This window comes from Colobus angolensis, unplaced genomic scaffold (assembly GCF_000951035.1).
Source record: "Colobus angolensis palliatus isolate OR3802 unplaced genomic scaffold, Cang.pa_1.0 Scaffold188, whole genome shotgun sequence".
Taxonomy (NCBI): domain Eukaryota; kingdom Metazoa; phylum Chordata; class Mammalia; order Primates; family Cercopithecidae; genus Colobus; species Colobus angolensis.
The window spans coordinates 2,352,957-2,372,633 of record NW_012115021.1 but is presented as its reverse complement, the minus strand read 5'-3'; the positions used below and the strand labels follow the sequence as shown (position 1 = coordinate 2,372,633).

Sequence of the window (19,677 nt, the reverse complement as noted above, 5' to 3'; positions counted from 1 at the left end):
ATATATATTTTTTTTTTTTTTTGAGACAGAGTCTCACTCTGTCCCTCAGACTAGAGCACAGTAACATGATCATGGCTCACTGCAGCCTTGGCCTCCTGGGCTCAGATGATCCTCCCACCTCAGCCTCCTGAGTAGCTGGGACTAGAGGCACGCACCACCATGCCCAGCTAATTTTTTTTGCATTTTGTATAGGGGTTTTGCCATGTTGCCCAGGCTGATCTCGAACTCCTGGACTCAAGCAATTCTCCTGCCTTGGCCTCCCAAAGTGCTGGGATTAAGAGTGTGAGCCACCATGCCCAGCCTCTGTATTACATTTAATTCTCCCATCAATTCTGAGATTTTTTCAATTGATTTTCTTGGGTGTAGGTATTTAATCACGTTGGCCACAAGTAACTTTATTTTTATGTCTTTCTATACAATAATTACTGCTCTTATTTCAGCTTCATGTCTTATTGCATTGGTCAAAGATAGTGGAACAGTGTTAGAATGAAACAGTGAAAGTGGGCATCCTTGTTTTGTTAATGTTTTAATGGAAAAACCATTATTGATTATTTAAATTTATAAAGCAATGTTAAGGAGTATTGTTCCATTCCTAGTTTCTAAGTTTTAAAAAAATCAGGAACAGATGTTGAATTTTATTAAATGTCATTTTGGCATCTACTGAATTTATTATATGGACACCAATGGTTCTGATCCAGAGTCATAACTGAGAAACAAAAATAACTATAAATGTAGTTCAATTGTTGCTTTTCTTTTTCCAGCAATATCTGGAGCTTGTTTTCAAAGTGACATGTGGGCGGTAGAGGCAGAAATTGTCGTATAAAAATTTATGGGCTTTAAATTTTTCCCTGTCCAGATTTTGAGTCTGTACTGGGTAAAAGAAAAGATTATGTGTAGGGGGTATTTTTGATGTATTTTCTTTAGAACAACTTGTAAAGGTATCATTTGCCTATAATTCTTAATTAGCTTAGATTCATGTTGACAAAATTGTAAATCAAATAGGTAAGGATTAATTCTATGTTGTACAAATCTCTATATATTATTCATTAAATTATTGTTATTAGTTATAATAGTTCTAGCCCACAAGAACAGCATATACATAAGAAATGTTAAAGCCTTTGATTGTTTTCATACATGACACATTAGCTACTGGAAGAGAATTTATGTTATTCTGTTTTGTGTTGCTAAAAACCAGCAGAAGGATTATGATTTGACATTGACTAATACTTCATATTGAGTAGTTTTAACTAAGAATCGGTTTAGGGAACTGGTGCTTTTTCATATATTTGTCACTAAACTTTTAGGCAATGAGGGTCATCAGATCTATGGAAGGAATGGTAGACCAAGCTTCTCTTTTTTTAAAGAAAGAAAACAATATTTTGATTTTGTTCTTAAGTAACAAGACTGAGTCTTCATAACTGGAAGGGATGGAATTGATTTGTTGTGTCAGTTAGCTAATAGGAAAGGGAGAGATGACAGAGCATGGGTGGAGGCAATGATTGGGAAAATAAAATGATTTTTGCTTTATTGCTCACAGAGCTGGGATTACTAAATAAATTGGTTATAAGTATATAAATAACACTATAGGTATCATGTAGCATAGTTACGTTTTAATATGTAGTGAAAGCGTAATGGTTAAGAGTTTGAGCTTGAAGCCAGCTTCTCTGGGATTAAGTTCCATCTCTCCTACTTACATGCTGTACCCCATTTTCCTCGAATATAAAGTGGGGATACCAACAATATTAATCTCATAGGATAGCTTCGGTCATCACATGAATACACATATGTAAGGTGCTTAGAACAGTGCCTGGCACATCAGTAACTGGAAGCTCCCATCCTTGTCATTATCAGCATGATGCCTTGGAAAAGGTGTGGCCTGGGGTTCAACCTGGGCAGGGGTTGCTGAGTTTTGAAGGATGAGAAACTGTCCAAAGAAGAGAAAGCAAGGGTAGTCCAGGGACAGGGAAGAGTGGGAACAATAAAGACAGAGTGCTGGGCTGGGAGAGGAAAGCATTGCCAGTGTGGGGCAGATGCGAGGTCCAGGGGTGACATCTTAGATCGGAGGAGTCTCCAACTATGTTTAATTGTGTTACGGAGTCTGAAGAGAGGATCATGCTGGAGATACAGGCAAGGGAGGAAGTGACTATGAAGTTGCCAGGCCTCTGAGGATTTGGAAGGGAGAAAGGGGGCTGGGAACAGCTCCATGGGTGGTCCCATATGCCTGTCTGCATCCGTAGCTGTATCCTCAATTTCATTTCCTCTTTCCCTCCAGCATCTGACTTTCTAAATCAGGCATGCTTCAAGCTATGCTGCCTTTCTTTCTTTCTTTTTGAGACAGGGGTCTTGCTGTGTTGCCTAGGCTGGAGTGCAGTGGCACAATCACGCCTCACTGCAGCCTTGACCTCCTGGGCTCATCCTCCTGCCTCAGCCTCCTGAGTAGCTGGAATTGTAGGTGCACGCCACTATGCCCAGCTAGTTTTCTGTATTTTTTGTGGAGACGAGGTTTCACCATGTTGCCCAGGCTGTTTCACTGCCTTTCTCGTGAACACTGCAATCATACCATAAATTCCTCCCCCATCTAAAAAACAAAATCCCCTAGTTTTGGCCATGCATTCCATATTCACTTTATTTTTTAGAGTCTATAACAGAAAATAACCTTTATAATTCTGTTAGATGATGTAGTGAAACTACTGCGGGTTTTTGTTTTTGCTGTCATTTGTTTTTTCTAAGAGTTGCTTGGTATTTCCGTGTGTACAGTCAGGAAAAGGAAAGTTTTCATTTGGAGCAAGATTTATGTCCAGGAATGACTACCAAATTGAAAAGGGAGGCATAAGTATTGAAGACAGTGAAGTATGTAGGCTTTACTGCCTATGTAATGAACCTGAGATAAAGTTATCAAGATGCTCTGCCTTTCTAGTCTTTAAATATAACTTGAAATAATTAAGTTATTCTTAAATCTCAAGCCAAACCCAAATGAGAAAAATAACCACTCCTGGACCACAGTAAGGACAGACATTATTACTCCTAAATTCAACTTCTTATAAAACATCATCAACCACCACCAGAAAACACTGTGATACACAATAATTTAGAAAATATTTTTTTAAATTACCAAACAATATGACTTTAGAAAACATTTTTCACGTTTAATTCTTAACTGTAATCTCTCAGCATAACTGGATCATGAAAAAAATGTATTCTGTCTATATCTGCTAACATTATACCTTCCAAACTTGACCACTCTGAATATTTTAAAAGATAGAAACTGTTTGCAGAGAACTTCTGCCTTTGTAACAATTCAGTGTTAATGAGTTGAAGAGTATGTCATTGTCCTCTGGGTCATTATCTGCAAGAATATTGTGTATTAAACAACCACCATACCTCAGTGGCATGTAATCAACATTTCTTTTTGCTAACAAGTCTACAGATTAGCTGAACACTTCTGCTGATCTTGGCAGGCTTGTTTGGCAAATTTTTTGGGCCTTGACTGGAGTTCACTCATGTGTCCAGAGCGAACACTGGTGGCTGCTGGCTGGGGGCTGATCTAGGACAGCCTTGGCTAGGATGACTCAGCTCAGCTCTACATGGTCTTGGATCTTTCTGAAGCCTAGCCTAGGCTTTGTGGTAGTAGCATCGTTCCTAAAGAGAGCACGAAAGCATACAAGGCCTCCAGACAGACCTGGGCTTGGAACTGGTACATAGCACTTCCGTCACATTCTTTAGGCCAATACAAGTCATGAGCCCAACCCGGTTTGAAGGGATGAGGAAACACACTCTTGACGGGAGTAGCTGCAAAAGTCCATTACAAAGAGCATGGATAGAAGGTGGGATAGAGAATTGGGATCACTTTTGCAATCAATCTACCGTGTTTCCTTTCGTCTTTCTCTATCTGAATTGTCTTGATTTCTGTACTGGGGCTGACTGTTTCATGGGCAATCTAGCAGGCAAGGACCCTGGGTCTCAGCACCCACTAAAATGGACAATGCAGGCACTCCGTTATGTAGAACTGTCTCTCCGAGACTGAGAGGTTCTTTGGGTAGTTCTGCCTGTGGTTTGTCATTTAACTTTATCTACTTTGTTACCAAGAAAGAATGAAAATCATGTCAGAAAATTTATTTTTATGTACAGAGAAAAACAAATCCATTACAGCTAAATAGAATCCTCTGAAGTGTTTAACAGGGGAAAAATTGAATGTTGCAGTTAAATTTTCTGTAGGTTCTGAATAGCAGCAGATGTTTGAACCAGATATAATGTATTGTTCTGTTTTCAGCCCTATTTGTAAAAGTCTGAGATGTAAGAGTGGGCAAAAAACTTAGAGCTAGAGCTTCGATCATCCAGATACCTTGACTGGCCAATTTTCCCTGTGCTTCTGCCTCCCCTTCCCACTGGCCATGGACCCACTGCTATGGTAAAACATCTGCCCAGGAAGGGATGGTGGTGACCCATGTGAATGCTCTGGTCTCAGGGTCAGTCATTCCTCGCAGTTATATATGGGCTATGTTGGTATGCAGAACATTTAGCACAGTGCCTTATGTGGGCTAGGTATTCAAGAAGATATTTATTAAATTTAAGTATTGAAATGTTGATTCCCACCCCACCCTCCGGTTCTGTCCTTCCTTTTCCAGAATTAAGACATCAATTTCTTGAAAGCGAACAGGACATGTGGGACAGACAGGATTATGTGGACTTGATAGATGTCCCAGACTCCTATAATGGCCCTCGGCTACAATTTCCTCTCACTTGTACTGATATTGATTTACTTCTTGAGGCCTTCAAGGAACAACAGGTAAGTGTAAGCAGATGCTGCCTTGATTCTTGTACATAACAGATGCCCAATAACTGTTGAAAGAATGGATGGACATACTACAGCAGAAATGCATTTCTTTAGAAAACAGTTCACATTAAGTGAGAGCTACCCTCTGTTACCCATTTAACAGAAGTCTCCTCAGGTGCACAGCAAGCTCCTCTCTATAGGCTAACAGCATTTCATTTGCCATTTTCTGAGATATCATTCACATACCATAAAATTCACCATATTACAGTGTACAACTCAGTGATTTTTTTTCTTGCATTCACAAGATTGTGCAACCATCACCAATATCTAATTCCAGAACATTTTCATCACCCCCAATAGAAAGGCCATTCCTATTATCATTTCCTCCTCCCCACCCCTGGCAACCACTATTCTATTTTCTGTCTCTACGGATTTGCCTATTCTAGATATTTCATATAAACGAAATCATCAAATATGTGGCCTTTTGTGTTTGGCTTCTTTCACTTAGTGTTTTAAAGGTTTGTTCATGTCATATCATATATCATTACTTAATTTCTTTTTATGGCTGATAATATTCCATTGTATACCACATTTTGTTTATCCATTTATCAGTGAATGGACATTCGGATCATTTCCACCTTTTGGCTATTATGAACAATGCTGCTATGAATATTCACGCACAGATTTTCATATAAACATGTGTTCTCAGTTCTCTTGGGTATATACCTAGGAATATTTCACTGGGTCATATGGTAGCTCTATGCTGGATCATGTGGTAACTCTATGTTTAAATTTTCCAGTAATTGCTAAACTGCTTCCCACAGTAGTGGCACCATGTTGCATTTCTACCAGCAATGTATGAAGGTTCCAATTTCTTCATGTTTTTGCCAACACTTGTTATTTTGTTTTTATTTTTATTTTTATTATAGCCATCCTAGTGTGTGTGAAATGGCATTTCATTGTGGTTTTGTTTTGCATTTCCCTAATGACTAATGATGTTGAGCATCTTTTCGTGTATTTATTGGCCATTTGTATACCTTCTTTGCAGAAATCTGTGCAGATTCTTTGCCCACTTAAAATCAGGCTTTTTATTATTGAGTTATAAGAGTTCTTTGTGAATATAAATTCCTTATCAGATATATGATTTGCAAATATTTTCTCCTATTATGTAGGTTGTTTTTTTCATTTTCTTGATAATGTTCTTTGATGCCTAAAAGCGTTACATTTTGCTAAAGTCCAGTTTATCCATGTTTTTTCTTGGTTGCTTGTGCTTTTGGTGTCATATCTAAGAATCCATTGTCAAATCTAAGGTCATGAAGACTCGCCTCTGTGTTTTCTTCTAAGACTTTTATAGTTTTAGCCTTTACACTTATGTCTGTGAATGATTTTGAGTTACTTTCTATATATGGTATGAAGTCAAAATTAATTTTTTGCATATGGATATGCAGTTGTCCCAGCACCATCTGTTGAAGAGACTGTTCTTTCCCCATTGAGTGGTCTTTGCACCCTTGTCAAAAATCAATAGGCCAGGCCAGGCCAGGCATGGTGGCTCATGATTGTAATCCCAGCACTTTGGGAGGCCGAGGCAGGTGCATCACCTGAGGTCAGGAGTTCAAGAGCAGCCTGACCAACATGGTGAAACCCTGTCTCTACTAAAAATACAAAAATTAGCCAGGCATGGTGGCTCATGCCTGTAATCCCAGCTACTCAGGAGGCTGAGGCTGAAGAATTGCTTGAACCCGAAAGGTGGAGGTTGCAGTGAGCTGAGATCACACCACTGCACTCTAGCCTGGGCGAGAAAACAAGACTCCATCTCAAAAAAACAAACAAACAAAAATCTATAGGCCATAGATATATGGGTTTGTTATTGGACTCTCAGTTCTATTCTATTGGTCTATGTGTCTGTGCCAGTACCACACTGTCTTGATTGCTGTAGCTTTGTAATAAGTTTTGAAATAGGGAAGTGTGAGTCCTTCAACTTTGTTCTTTTGCAATGTTGAAGTTGTTCTTCATTATTGTTTTGGCTCTGTGGGGCCCCTTGCAATGAATTTGAAGATCAAATTTTCCATTTCTGCAAAAAAGCCTATTGGGCTTTTGATAGGGATTGCATTGAATTGCTATATCACTTTGGGTAATAACTTCCATCCTCACAATATAAGTCTTGCACCCATCCTCACAATATAAGTCTTTCAACCATCCTCACAATGTAAGTCTTTCAACCATCCTCACAATGTAAGTCTTTCAACCATCCTCACAATATAAGTCTTTCAACCCATGGTGTCTTTCCATTTATTTATGATTTAATTTCTTTCAGCGATGTTTTGTGGTTTTTAGTGGACAAGTCTTTCATCACCTTGGTTAAATTTATTCTTAATTTATTCTTTTGGTTGATATTATAAAAAGAATTGTTTTCTTAATTCCTTTTTTGATTGCTCATTATGTGTGCGTTGATCTTACACTCTGCAGCTTTGATGAATACACTTGTTAGCTCTAGTAGTTTGTGTGTGTCTCTGTGTGTGTGTGTGTGTGTGTGTGTGCATGTGTGGTATATTCTTTTGAATATTCTATATACCAGATCATGTTATCTGTGAGTATAGTTTTATTTCTTTCTTTCTGATTTGGATGCCTTTTGTTTCTTTTTCTTGCTCAATTGCTCTGGCTAGAACTTCCACCACAATACTGAATAGCAGTGTGAAAGTAGGCATGTTTATTTTGTTCCTCATTGTAGGGGGAAAGCTTTCAATCTTTTACCACTGAGTTTAATGTTAGTTGCAGGTTTTTCATGAAAGTCTTTTATCATGTTGAGGAAATTTCCTTCAATTCTTAGTTTTCTGAGTGGTTTTATCATGAAAAGGTGTTGGATTTTGTTAAATGCTTTTATTTGCATCAATTGAGATGATTGTGTGTTTTTTACCCTTCATTCTATTAATGTGGTATGATATATTGAATAATTTTCTTATGTTGAACCAACCTTGTAAATATAAATCCCTCTTGGCCGTGGTATATAATCCCTTTAAAATGCTGTTGTACTTGGTTTGCTGGTATTATGTTGAGAATTTTTGCATCTATTTCATAAGGGATATTGGTCTGTAATTTTCTTTTCTTGTAGTGTCTTTGCCTGGCTTTGGTATCAGGGTAATACTGATCTCGTAGAGTGAGTTAGGAATTGCTTCCTTTTATTCTGTTTTTGGAAGAGTTTGAAAAAGATTGGTGTTAATTCTAATTTAAATGTTCAGTAGAGTTCACCATTGAAGCCATTTGGTCTTGGACTTTTCTTTATTAGGAGGTTTTTGATGACTGATCCAATCTCTTGTTCTAGATCTGTTCAGATTTTTTATTTCTTCTTGAGTCTGTTTTGGTAATTTGTGAGTTTCTAAGAATTTATTCATCTCATCTAAGTTACCTAATTTGTTGGTGTACAATTGTTCATTGTATTCTCTCATAACCCCTTTTTATTTCTTTAAGGTTGATGGTAATGTCCCCACTTTAGTTTCTGATTTTAGTTATTTTCATTTTCTCTCTTTTCTTAGTCAGTCTAGCTTAAAGGTTTGTTAATTTTGTTGATCTTTTCAAAGAACCAACTTTTGGTTTTGTTGATTCTTTGTTTTTCTATTCTTTATTTCATTTATCTCCACTCTAATTCTTATTTTCTTTGTCAAAATATTAAGTTAGTTTATTGATGTGAAATCCTTCTTTTTTAATGCATGCATTTACAGCTACAAATTTCTCTCTGAACACTGCTTTTGCTGTATCCCATAAGTTTTGATATGTTGTGTTTTCATTTTTATTCATCTCAAAGTATTTTCTAATTTCCCTTGTGATCTTTGTATTACCTATTGGTTTTTTAAGAGTATGTTGTGTAATTTCTACATATTTATTAATTTTCTAGTTTTGCTTTTGTTATTGATGTCTAGTTTCATTCCATTGTGGTCGAAGAAGATACTTTGCATGATTTCAGTCTTTTTAAATTTGATGAGGTTTATTTTGTGGCCTAACATCTGGTCTATCCTGGAGAATGTTCCATGTGTCCTTGATAACAATGTATAGTCTACTTTTGTTGGGAAGAATGTGTAGTAGATATCTATTAGGTCTAGTTGTGTGTGGTCTCTGAAATCTCTGTTCCTTTTTAGCTTGTGTTAAGTTAATGTTTTAACAGAGATTTCTCTGAACACCAGGAGCGATTTTTTTAAAAAAAAGAAAGGAAAAAATGTATACATATTTGCAGATTGGCTCTGTGTTAGAGCACTCCTTCAACTCCTTGGGCCATTTACAAATCTTAGTCTTTACTTCCCGCTTGTGCTGAACCATTGTTCAGTTTCCTTTTTCTTGATTCACTGTTTGGTTGCTATAAACTTTGAGTATTTTCCAGAGTTCTGACAAAGTTGATTCTGACAGGGTTTTTTTGTTTGTTTGTTTGTTTTTGCTCGATTTGTCAATGTTTTTGTGGAGGAATGGGACCTTAGAGTTGCCTACATGACCATTTTCTCTGACATCACCCCAGTACCCTCATTCTCAGGTTAGGACCCTACAGGGCATACCTAGGAGTAAGAGTGAACTGGAAGACTGGCTTTTCAGACATCAAAGAACAGCTTGGAATGAACCATGTAATTCCTGAGATTGAATTGAGATCATCTTAGATAGCTAATGCTCCTAACCACCTGCCAACAGCAAATTTAAGTCTTCTCTGGAAGACAATCGGCCTGAGATTGTTTGTTCAGTTTTTCTTTCTTTCTTTCTTTTTTAAAGACAAGGTCACACTCTGTCACCCATGCTGGAGTGTGGTGGTGCTATCATAGCTCACTGAAGCCTCGACTTCCTGGGCTCAAGCAATCTTCCCGCCTCAGCCTCTCAAGTTGCTGGGACTATAGGCACATGCCATCATGCCCAGTTACTTTTTTATTAGCTTTTGGTAGAGACAAGGTTTCACTGTGTTGCCCAGGCTGGTCTCGAACTCCTGGCCTCAACTGATCCTCCCACCTTGGCTTCCCAAAGTGCTGGGATTATAGACATGAGCCACTGCACCTGGCCTCAGTTTTTCATATGCAATTTCCAGAACTCAATACAAATATAACCAAGCATAGGAGGTTATAAGACACATGAAAGAAAACAGGCAAACAACAAACACTGGAAACAGACCTGTAGGGTATTTGGTTAGTGGCATTATCAGACTCCGAGTTAAAATAAATATGTTTAATATGAGTTCAAGGAGGTAAAAGACACATCAATCCACAGAGCCATCATAGAGAAGACTGATAACTCTGACTTTATAAAAATGAAAAGACTGTTATTAAGGGAAGAATAAAAGGTTCAACACAGTGTACAGAGTTAAAAAAAGTAAGGATCATGTATATTTTGATTTTTTAAAATTGAGAAAAAATTCATCTAATATAAAAGTGATTATTTAAATCATTTTAAAGTGTATGAGGCCAGGTACAGTGGCTCACGCCTGTAATCCCAGCACTTTGGGAGGCTGAGGCAGGTGAATCACTTGAGGTCAGGAGTTCAAGACCAGCCTGGCCAACATGGTGAAACTCCATCTCTACTAAAAATACAAAAATCAGCTGAGCATGATGGCATGTGCCTGTAATCCCAGCTACTCAGGAGGTGCAGGCACGAGAATCACTTGAACCCAGGAGGCAGAGGTTACAGTGAGCCGAGATTGTGCCACTGCACTCTAGCCTGGGCGACAGAGTGAGACTCTGTCCCCCCCGCCAAAAAAAAAAAAAAAAAGTGTATGATTCAACAGTTTTTAGTATATTAAAAATGTTGTGCAACCATCACCACTATGTAATTCCAGAACATTTTCATCATCCCCAAACAAAACCCCATTAGCAATCGATCCCATTTTCTCCCTCCCCCAGCCCCTGGCAATACTAATTTACCTTCTGTCTCTATGGATTTGTCTAATATGAACACTTCCTATAAGTGGAATCATACAATATATGTGGCCTTTTGTGCCTGGCATCTGTTGCTTGGCATATTTTCAGGGTTCATCCATGGTAGCATGGATCAGTACTTCCTTCCTATTTTTAGCTGAATAATGTTACTTTGTATGGATATAGCACATTGTATTTAAGGGATTATATGTTTATACATACATTTTAATATTCCTCTGTGGTTATATTGATTTTTGTGTGCTTGCAAACACATAGAATATTTCTGGGAAAGATATGATACTTTTAACAGTGGCTGTTTCTAGGGGTAGGGATTAGGGGAATAAGATCTAGGGGAGACGGAAAATGACTTTTCATTATTTTACCCATTTCTACTATTTAAAATTTTATTTCAACTAAAAAAATGACTTGTTTCTCCATTTTAAAACTACTTTTTTTTTTTTGAAATACAGTCTTACTCTGTTGCCCAGGCTGGAGTGCAGTGGCGCAATCTCGGCTCACTGCAACCTCCACCTCTCGGGTTCAAGTGATTCTCCTGCCTCAGCCTCCTGAGTAGCTGGGACCACAGGCACGTGCCACCACACCTGGCTAATTTTTGTATTTTTAATAGAGACGGGGTTTCACCATTTTGGCCAGGCTGGTCTTGAACTTCTGACCTCAAGTGATCTGCCCGCCTCGGCCTTCCAGAGTGCTAGAATTACAAGTGTGAGCCACTGTGCCTGGCCCTAAAACTGCTTTTTAAAAAATAAATATTCTTTAAAGGTAGTATTTTCCTCTAACTTAAAATAATGTGACTATTTTATTTAAGTGGTTATTTAACCTGAGTATATTTATAAATGGAGAGACTGCCATCTGAGTTAATCATCTTGAGTATTTAATATTGCAGTTGTAAATATAATTCTAATGCTATGGAAAGATAGCCTTATAGGCAAGGACTAGTATGACCAAAATGATTTTAGTCAATCCAAAGACCCAGAGAAATTATTTTCGTAATAATTTTCTGTTGTTGCAATATATTCTCAGTTAATATTTGTTAATTTAGCTTTTTTAAAAAACAAAACTGCCCCTTTAGACAACAATTACTCTGATTAGTACTACCAATGGACCAGAAAAACTACAGTGACAAGCTGAGGTAACACTGAAGCCAGTGTTGGGAATCAACAGATTACATGTGGCTAGGGGTGGTGGCTCACACCTGTAATCCCAACACTGTGGGAGGCTGAGGCAGGAGGATCATTTGAGGCCAGAAGTTCGAGACCAGCCTGGGCAACATAGTGAGACCCTATCTCTTCCCCCTCCACAAAAAAAGGAAAGAGCTTGAAAATCCAGTGTGAATTTTTCACTTACAGCACATTTCAATTCAAATTAGCTCCATTTCACATGCTCAATAGTTCCATGTGGCTAGTGGCTGCCATATTGGACAGCATAAGTCCAATATGGCAATAGGTCTAAATAGTTTTGACCTATTAAAATACATTAAAATTGTGTGGTGGTCACATCAATGCTGTATTATATTTTGGAGCATGTATTTATAATTTTTTTTTCATTCTCCTTCTCCTTTTTCTTTTTCTCTTTTATTATTACAATTGGCTTTTTGTCGGCACGTTTCCCTAGGGCAAGGGCGTGCCTCCCTTCACTTCTCTTGGGCTCTAAGGACCTGGGATAATGATTCATTTTTTCAGTTACACACGTCCACTGAGGGCTTATTATATGCCAGACACTGTGCTAGAATGATCTATTTCAGAATAATTGAGAGGTTATCCTGAAATGCAGTGACCTGAAACGTGCGCACATGCTCCACCTTTACGGTTTTCTATACAGTCATGTCTTTCTTCCTTGTTCATTACATCTGTTTTCTCTGCTTCCCCCTCACAGGTACTTCATGCCCATTATGTCTTAGAGGTGCTATTTGAAACCAAGAAAGTCCTGAAGCAAATGCCGAATTTCACTCGTGTACAAACTTCTCCCTCCAAAGAGTTAACAATCTGTGGTAAGTTTCAGACCAGAGTTGTCAAATTAATATTTAGGAGCCTCTTGGTCCTACATCGTTTGCCTAACTTGAAAACTGTGTAAATTGGACTGTGTTAAGGGAAAAATGTTAATATAGAATTATCTATCATGATAATGCTGTTCCCCATCTTGTCTTTGTTTTGCGTACCAGCTGGCAGGAATTAATTATGTGAGAAATTAAAGAGCTCATAGCTTTTTATAAAGGCAGACAGCATTTTAATATGGAAAAACCACCCATGGGTGGAATAAGCATTCTTTGCCCTCCGTCTAGCTCTCATTATCTTTGTTCCACATTGCTTTTTCTAGGTGGGCCTCTGCATGCCACTTATGCTGGGAAGAGAAAAGCCCATGGCAGGGTGGAGATTAAATTCTTCTCTGCCCTTGGCTGCTGTTTTAGATTTTTCCAACTGGTCTCTGCAGCTTTTAGAAGAGTGGGAATGTCCCAGAAATCTGTTTCTTGTTCTTTTAAATAACAAGATTTGAGATTTTGCTATCATATAGGCCAGCCTGGCAGGATATTGCTTCAAGAAACAGTACGCATTGAAATTCATCACAGTTGGTGCTCAGCATGCTTGCAACTGTTTGAGAGTGGGGTGCGTGGAAGGAACAGCAATTCCCTTAACTTCTAATTAAGCCTGTAGGTTACAAAACAGTGATTGTTATTTTCCAAATCAGTTTTTAGTCTGCATTTCTCTTATTCTGGCAGGTAGAGGTGAATTTGACAATCTAATTAAAGTATTTCCATTTCTAGCATCTGATAGTGGTGGCAGGGACTTGATGTAGCAGTGCCTACCTCATGACATGCCCTGACTCAGGTTTTTGAAGAGTCTCTAATGGTTCATTTCCAGCCTCATCAGGCCATCACGTCTCTGACTAGCAGATGATTCATCTCAGCAGTGGGGGTCTTTTATTCAAGGCCTCACCTGGCCTTGCTTTTCATGGAAAATAGAGACTTCTGGTCATGAGGCTCAGAAAGCCATGCCACCCTGTGAAGCCTGTGAGGCCAGGGCTAGGTGTGCTCTTAGGATATATAGAATAGCCCAAACTGAGAATGGGATACGCTCCCCTGTGTTTCACTGGGAGCCACTACAGACTCATCCTTGCTAGAAGGATCTGGAAGAAGACACACGTTAATTACAGGGCAGGGCAATCCTAGAATCCCACAGTGTGAGAACTGAAGGGTTCTCTAGTCTATTCTTTGCTCTTATGGGTGAAATTGAAGCTCAGACAGAAAAATGGCAGGATCAGAATTAAAATCAGGTCTTCAGTATCCCAGGTTAGAGGCAGCCCCACATCTGCCATCCTGACTCGCATTATGTGCCTGATGGTTCATTTTCCATCATGAGACAAAGATTAGGGAATGACTTAATTGGACATGTCCGTTCATTAAAGATTTCCACATCTTGGCACTTATTTCTAGACTTTTTCATGTAGCACCATTGGTAGAGGGAAAAGACAAGGCCCGTGGGTTTTCTTAACATGGGAATATTATTATTTTCCATTTTTAACAGCTCATTGAACTTCAAAAATTTTGTGATTATTTATAATAAAATTTAAAATTGGGACCATAACTTCAAAACCGTCTTCCGTTTAAGACGGTGTTAGGAAAGGCGGAGAGATTATGACGAAAATTTGCTGTTATTTTAATTGTGAAATGCATTTTTGTACATGTGCATGTAAATATGCCCCACAGTTTTCAGCATGCATGAAATATATGAGGATTTTTAGTCTACAGTTATATTATAAATGATAACAAATTCTGCACTCATGTTTTTGTTGGCAGTGGGAATATCTTTCTGTCCTTCTTCCCATGATACAAGTTTTTCTTTCACTGTCCAACTGGAAGTTAAAAATATTAAACTAAGTAAAGAGTCCTCCCGTCTTTATGTCCTTAGATTTAGAGTGAGACCATATGTAAACAATGAGATTTAAGCATACAATGATATTAATATGCTAATAATATTATAGTGGTATTTTATAAATAAGTGGTGGTGATATAGAATTTCTATTTTACTATTCCCAGTATATTTGGAGTCTTCTTTTGCAGCTATCTGGTTAATCTTGGTTGTGGGATTTTAAGCAAACTGAGGGAAAAGTATTCCTAAATTAAATTCTATAGTAATTAAGTTGAATACAAAGAATAAAAATTTATGAGCAGAACTTATGAAAGATATTTTACCTGGAAATAGTTATCCAAATAGGGCTTTTGGATATTCACATAGTCACTTATTATTATTATTATTATTATTTTTTGAGATAGAGTCTCGCTATGTTGCCCAGGCTGGAGTGCAGTAGAGTGATCTCAGCTCACTGCAACCTCTGCCTCCCAGGGCTCAAGCGATTCTCCTGCCTCAGCCTCCTGAGTAGCTGGGATTACAGGTGCGCACCACCATGCCTGGCTAATTTTTGTATTTTTAGTAGAGACAGGGTCTCACCATGTTGGCCAGGCTGGCCTTGAACTCCTGGCCTCAAGTGATCCATCTGCCTCGGCCTCCCAAAGTGCTGAGATTACAGGCGCGAGCCACCATACCTGGCCTTATTTTTTAATTAATGGCTTCAGATACTCATATGATTTCCCCTTGTTGGCTTTCATTTTTTTTCTGTGTCTCATCAAAGAATGTCAACTATCTACTCACAATGTTTAAATTTCAGATGCTACTGCTGGAGTATATTGAAAACATGGCTTTAAAAAGCTATGTACTTAGCCAAGAAATATATTTATTGAGTGTGTGTTATCCACTGGGTACTATGGTAGGCACTTGGGGATTCAATGCTGACTAGAATAGATACTGTTGCTATTCTCCTAGGGATTACAGTGTGAGTGAACAGAATAATCGCTAAGAGCCTGAGGGGATTTTGTTTTTCATTTTATTTTTGAGACAGGGTCTCACTTTGTCACCCAGACTAGAGTGTGGTGGCATGATCACAGCTCACTGCAGCCTTGACTTCCCAGGGTCAAGCAATCTTCCCACCTCAGTCAGCCTCCTGAGTAGCTAGGATCACAGGTGCGCACCACCAAACCTGGCTCAATTTTTGTTTTGTTTTGCTTTTTTGTTTTTTTGAGATGGAGTCTTGCTCTGTCACCCAGGCTGGAGTGCAGTGGTGCGAGCTCAGCTCACTGCAACCTCCACCTCCCGGGTTTAAGCGATTCTCATGCTTCAGCCCCCCGAGTAGCTGGGATTACAGGCATGCGCCACCATGCACAGCTAATTTTTGTATTTTTAGTAGAAATGGGGTTTTGCCATGTTGACCAGGCTGGTCTTGAACTCCTAGGCTCAAATGATCCATCTGCTTGGCCTCCCAAAGTGCTGGGATAACAGGTGTGAGCCATCACGCCCAGCCGAGCTTGAGTTTTGAAGTGAGTTAAAGTTGGGTTTGAATTCTTGCTCTGATACTTGATGGCTGAGTAACTTTGCATAACTTACTTAACTACTCTGAGCCTCATTTGTAAGATGGGAATGATGAAGATGAAGCCCATCTCACAGAGTGGTTGTAAGGATTGAACTAGATAATTCATGTAAAACCCTTAGCACAGTGCTTGGCCCAGAGTGATCAAAGCCCTGTTCAAATGACTGGAGTGAACAGGTCATTGAAGCACTAGATACTGTCCCCACTATAGGAGAGGAAGAAAAGAGTGCTATGGAGACAAATTTCCTGTCAAATTAACATCGTCATGGGATAAAAACCCAATGCCCTGAGAACACTTGGGGTGGATCAGCAGTATTTCACTTTTAAAAGTCTATAACAAAATGGGCATTGTATCTTGTTTTCTACTGAATACTGATTTTTCATTTGCACTGCAGGTGATTTGCATGGGAAACTGGATGATCTTTTTATGATCTTCTACAAGGTAAATGATGATTTTGCTAAATATTAGCATTTTTCTTGGGGGAGGGCTGTCTTAGGGCAGACAACAATATTAGTTTTACTAGAGATATGTACAAATACAGATATAATGTTACAGTTTTTAACCAGGAGGCTCAAAGATTTGTAAAGCCGTATCTTTTTTTTAACACACATCTCATAAATTTTTTTAAAATTTTAATTTGGGTCTTCATTCGACATTATTGTGGTCTATGTATCCATTAGGATTTGTACCTGATTGTATATATTGTCTTTATTACATCGTAAATGTCTAGATGGTACAGGATGGGGAGGGATGCAGTCTGTTTTATTTTTATTTGTTCAGGGATGATCATGTCACATACCAGTCTTCTCTTCCAGTGCACACTAATTATGCGTGAGTGGAGTTGCCTATAATAAGGAATAAGTTCCAGCATGCTCTCTTTTCTCCCCTGATTCGCCATCCTTGGGCTCAGTTGCTCTTCCAATGCTGTGCCTCCTTTTCATTTATTACATTTGGCTTGTGAGAGCCAGCACAGAGGGCACAAAACTGCTTGGCCGGCATGGAGTTTCTCTGCATCTCTTTGATTGGATTTTTTTCTGTCTCTAAGCCAAGAGTTGCAGCCTGAATGTTTGCTTCAGGGACGACTGACTGCATATAGAAAACTGATCTTGAGGTCCCTGCCCTCACAGTGGTTACCCCTTTACACTGGTCTTCTGAGTGTCTCTTTTTGATTAATGCATGTATTGTTCACCTACCCCTGTTATCCCCACAACTAGCATGCCAAATAATTGGGCATAGCATAGGTTTCTCAGATGGGTTGAAAGAAAATATATTCTGATTATTATTGTTACCAGAAAGGGGTCCTGATCCAGACCTCAAGAAAGGATTATTGGATCTCGCACAAGAAAGAATTCAGGGTGAGTCCATAGAGCAAAGTGGAAGCAAGTTTATTAAGAAAGTAAATGAATAAAAGAACGGCTCCTCCATAGACAGAGCATCCCCAAGGGCTGCTGGTTGCCGATTTTCATGGTTATTTCTTGATGATATGCTAAACAAGGGGTAGATTATTCATGCCTCCCCTTTTTAGACCATATAGGGTAACTTCCTGAGGTTGCCATGGCATTTGTAAACTGTCATGGTGCTGGTGGGAGTGTAGCCGTGAGAATGACCAGAGGTCACGCTTGTCGCCATCTTGGTTTTCGTGGGTTTTAGCCGGCTTCTTTACTGCAACTGTTTTATTAGGTTGGTGCAAAAGTAATTGCGGTTTTTGCATGCGCTGGTTCAAACGCCTCTAACATTATTATTCCCGGACCAAACTGAGGATCGGGCTGCTATTTCTCATGGCCAATAACGAGATGCAGATGAACTGGGAAGGAAGAGAGTTTTTATTTCTGTAACTGGCTACAGGGAGAAGGCCTGGAAATTATCACCAGACCAACTCAAAATTACAAAGTTTTCCAGTGCTTATATACCTTCTAAGCTATATATGTACGTGTAAGTGTGCATTCATCTAAAAACATAAGTGATTAACTTCTTTTAATCTATAACTAAGGTCTGAGTCCTGAACACCTTCCTCTAGAGCATCAGTAAATTTACTTAATTTAACTGGGTCCAGGTACTGGGGCGATTACCCTTATCTTGTCTCCTGCTAAATCATGGAGGTTTGGGGAGTTCCTTTAGACCCCCAATAAACTTGTCTGTGGAGGCCTGTGGAGTTTCTTCAGACCCCCAGTAAAACTTGTTTAATCCTAAATAGGTCCGGTTAAGAATTCCTTCGTTATCTTGCCATGCTTTAAGGCCCAGGACAGGCCTAGACAAAACTCTTGGTGGGCTTTTGCTACATTCCAGCCTTTGTATAGGGCGCTGGCTCTTTCAGCTTTTGATATTTGACTGAACCCCTCAGTCAGTACTGAAACAGTTGCAATGGAGGCCTGCGTTAGTGAGACTTGGCCCGCCACATTTTGATGACCAATCAGTTCCACTCTTTGAAGCTGTGAGAGCTTGAGTGAGCCGTACAACCTCCATGAACTGCATTGTTTCTTCAGCTGCAATATTATCTTGAGCTTCCACCCCATAAGAGGTTGTCTTGTGGATAAAATAAGTATCCAAAAGCATTTTTTAAATAATAAATTATGTAGAAATACAAGGTTTTTGCTTCATGCATTAGACTAGCAGCTTGCAAGGGAAGGGGACAGGCCAAACCAGGAGTGGGTGGAGCCAGCACCTAGGAAGAGGTTCCACTGAGACTTCAGCAGGCCCAAGCCAGGATGTAGAGTGTGACTGTCACAGAGAGTGAAGTCGGGGGAAGTAGGAGGTGTTCCAAGTAGCAGGTTGGTGTAGGAAGTCCAGGCAAAGGTTTGCTGGCAGGGACCCGAGGGGGCTGGTGAAAGAGCAATTCTGGACATCAGCCACAGAATCCAAGCTGGGTAGGGAAGGAAGAGAAGCCAGGATGGGCCAGTCAACTGGGAGAAGTAGGAGGATAGTAGGACTGGAATGCTGACCGACTGTGTCAGGGAGCAGGCTGACTGCAGTGAGGGCCGTGGGATGGTGGGAAATGCAGGGGGAGCAGTCCCAGGGCAAGGGATGCCCTGGGGTGGAGCCTAGAACATGGGCGGCCCAAGCCAGTGAAAGAGAATATTGGGGATAAGGTGGGCAAGGACCTGGAAAGCAGGTGTGTTCAACAGTAGGGGGCGCCACATGGACCCACATGAGGAGCAGGGGAAGGAAGTTTAGTCAGAGGTCATGGGCCTGAAAGGAGGGTGGTGGGGTGTTTCTCTGTGAGCAGCCCTGCGGGCAAGTGGAGCCTCCCCTGCTCCTGGGCCTGAGGCAGGTGTCCTGGGGAGGGGTGGGTCCTTTCCTTCAGAAGGGCTGCAGGCGTTAGGAGTGCTCCTGTGCTCTGGAAGGAGTCCAGGCCTATGGAGGATAGAAGGCTTTCTGAATAAGTTCAGGGTGGAAGGGGCTTCACTGACCAAGAAATGGAGATTCTGTTGGCTCCACTGGAATGCTGTGGGAGAGGTAGAAGGATGGACGGGGGATGGGATTTATTTAACTTGGGAGGTAGCTCCTCACCAAATGTTCAGAAGTGCGGTCCGGCTATTGTTGACAATTACAATGTGAGGAAGGAGGAGGGGGCGGGGTATGTGGAGAACAAC

At 39.8% G+C, this 19,677-nt stretch overlaps 1 protein-coding gene across 1 annotated transcript in view; it reads left to right on the top strand.

Annotated features, from left to right (window-relative positions):
- The window catches only part of PPEF1 (protein phosphatase, EF-hand calcium binding domain 1), a 152,134-nt gene that overhangs the window by 69,821 nt on the left and 62,636 nt on the right, over positions 1-19,677 (top strand). Inside the window, exons 9-11 of the mRNA XM_011940215.1 lie at positions 4,626-4,786; positions 12,544-12,658; positions 16,482-16,528. Coding sequence (XP_011795605.1) covers positions 4,626-4,786; positions 12,544-12,658; positions 16,482-16,528 — 323 coding nt within the window. The remainder of the gene's footprint in view (positions 1-4,625; positions 4,787-12,543; positions 12,659-16,481; positions 16,529-19,677) is intronic.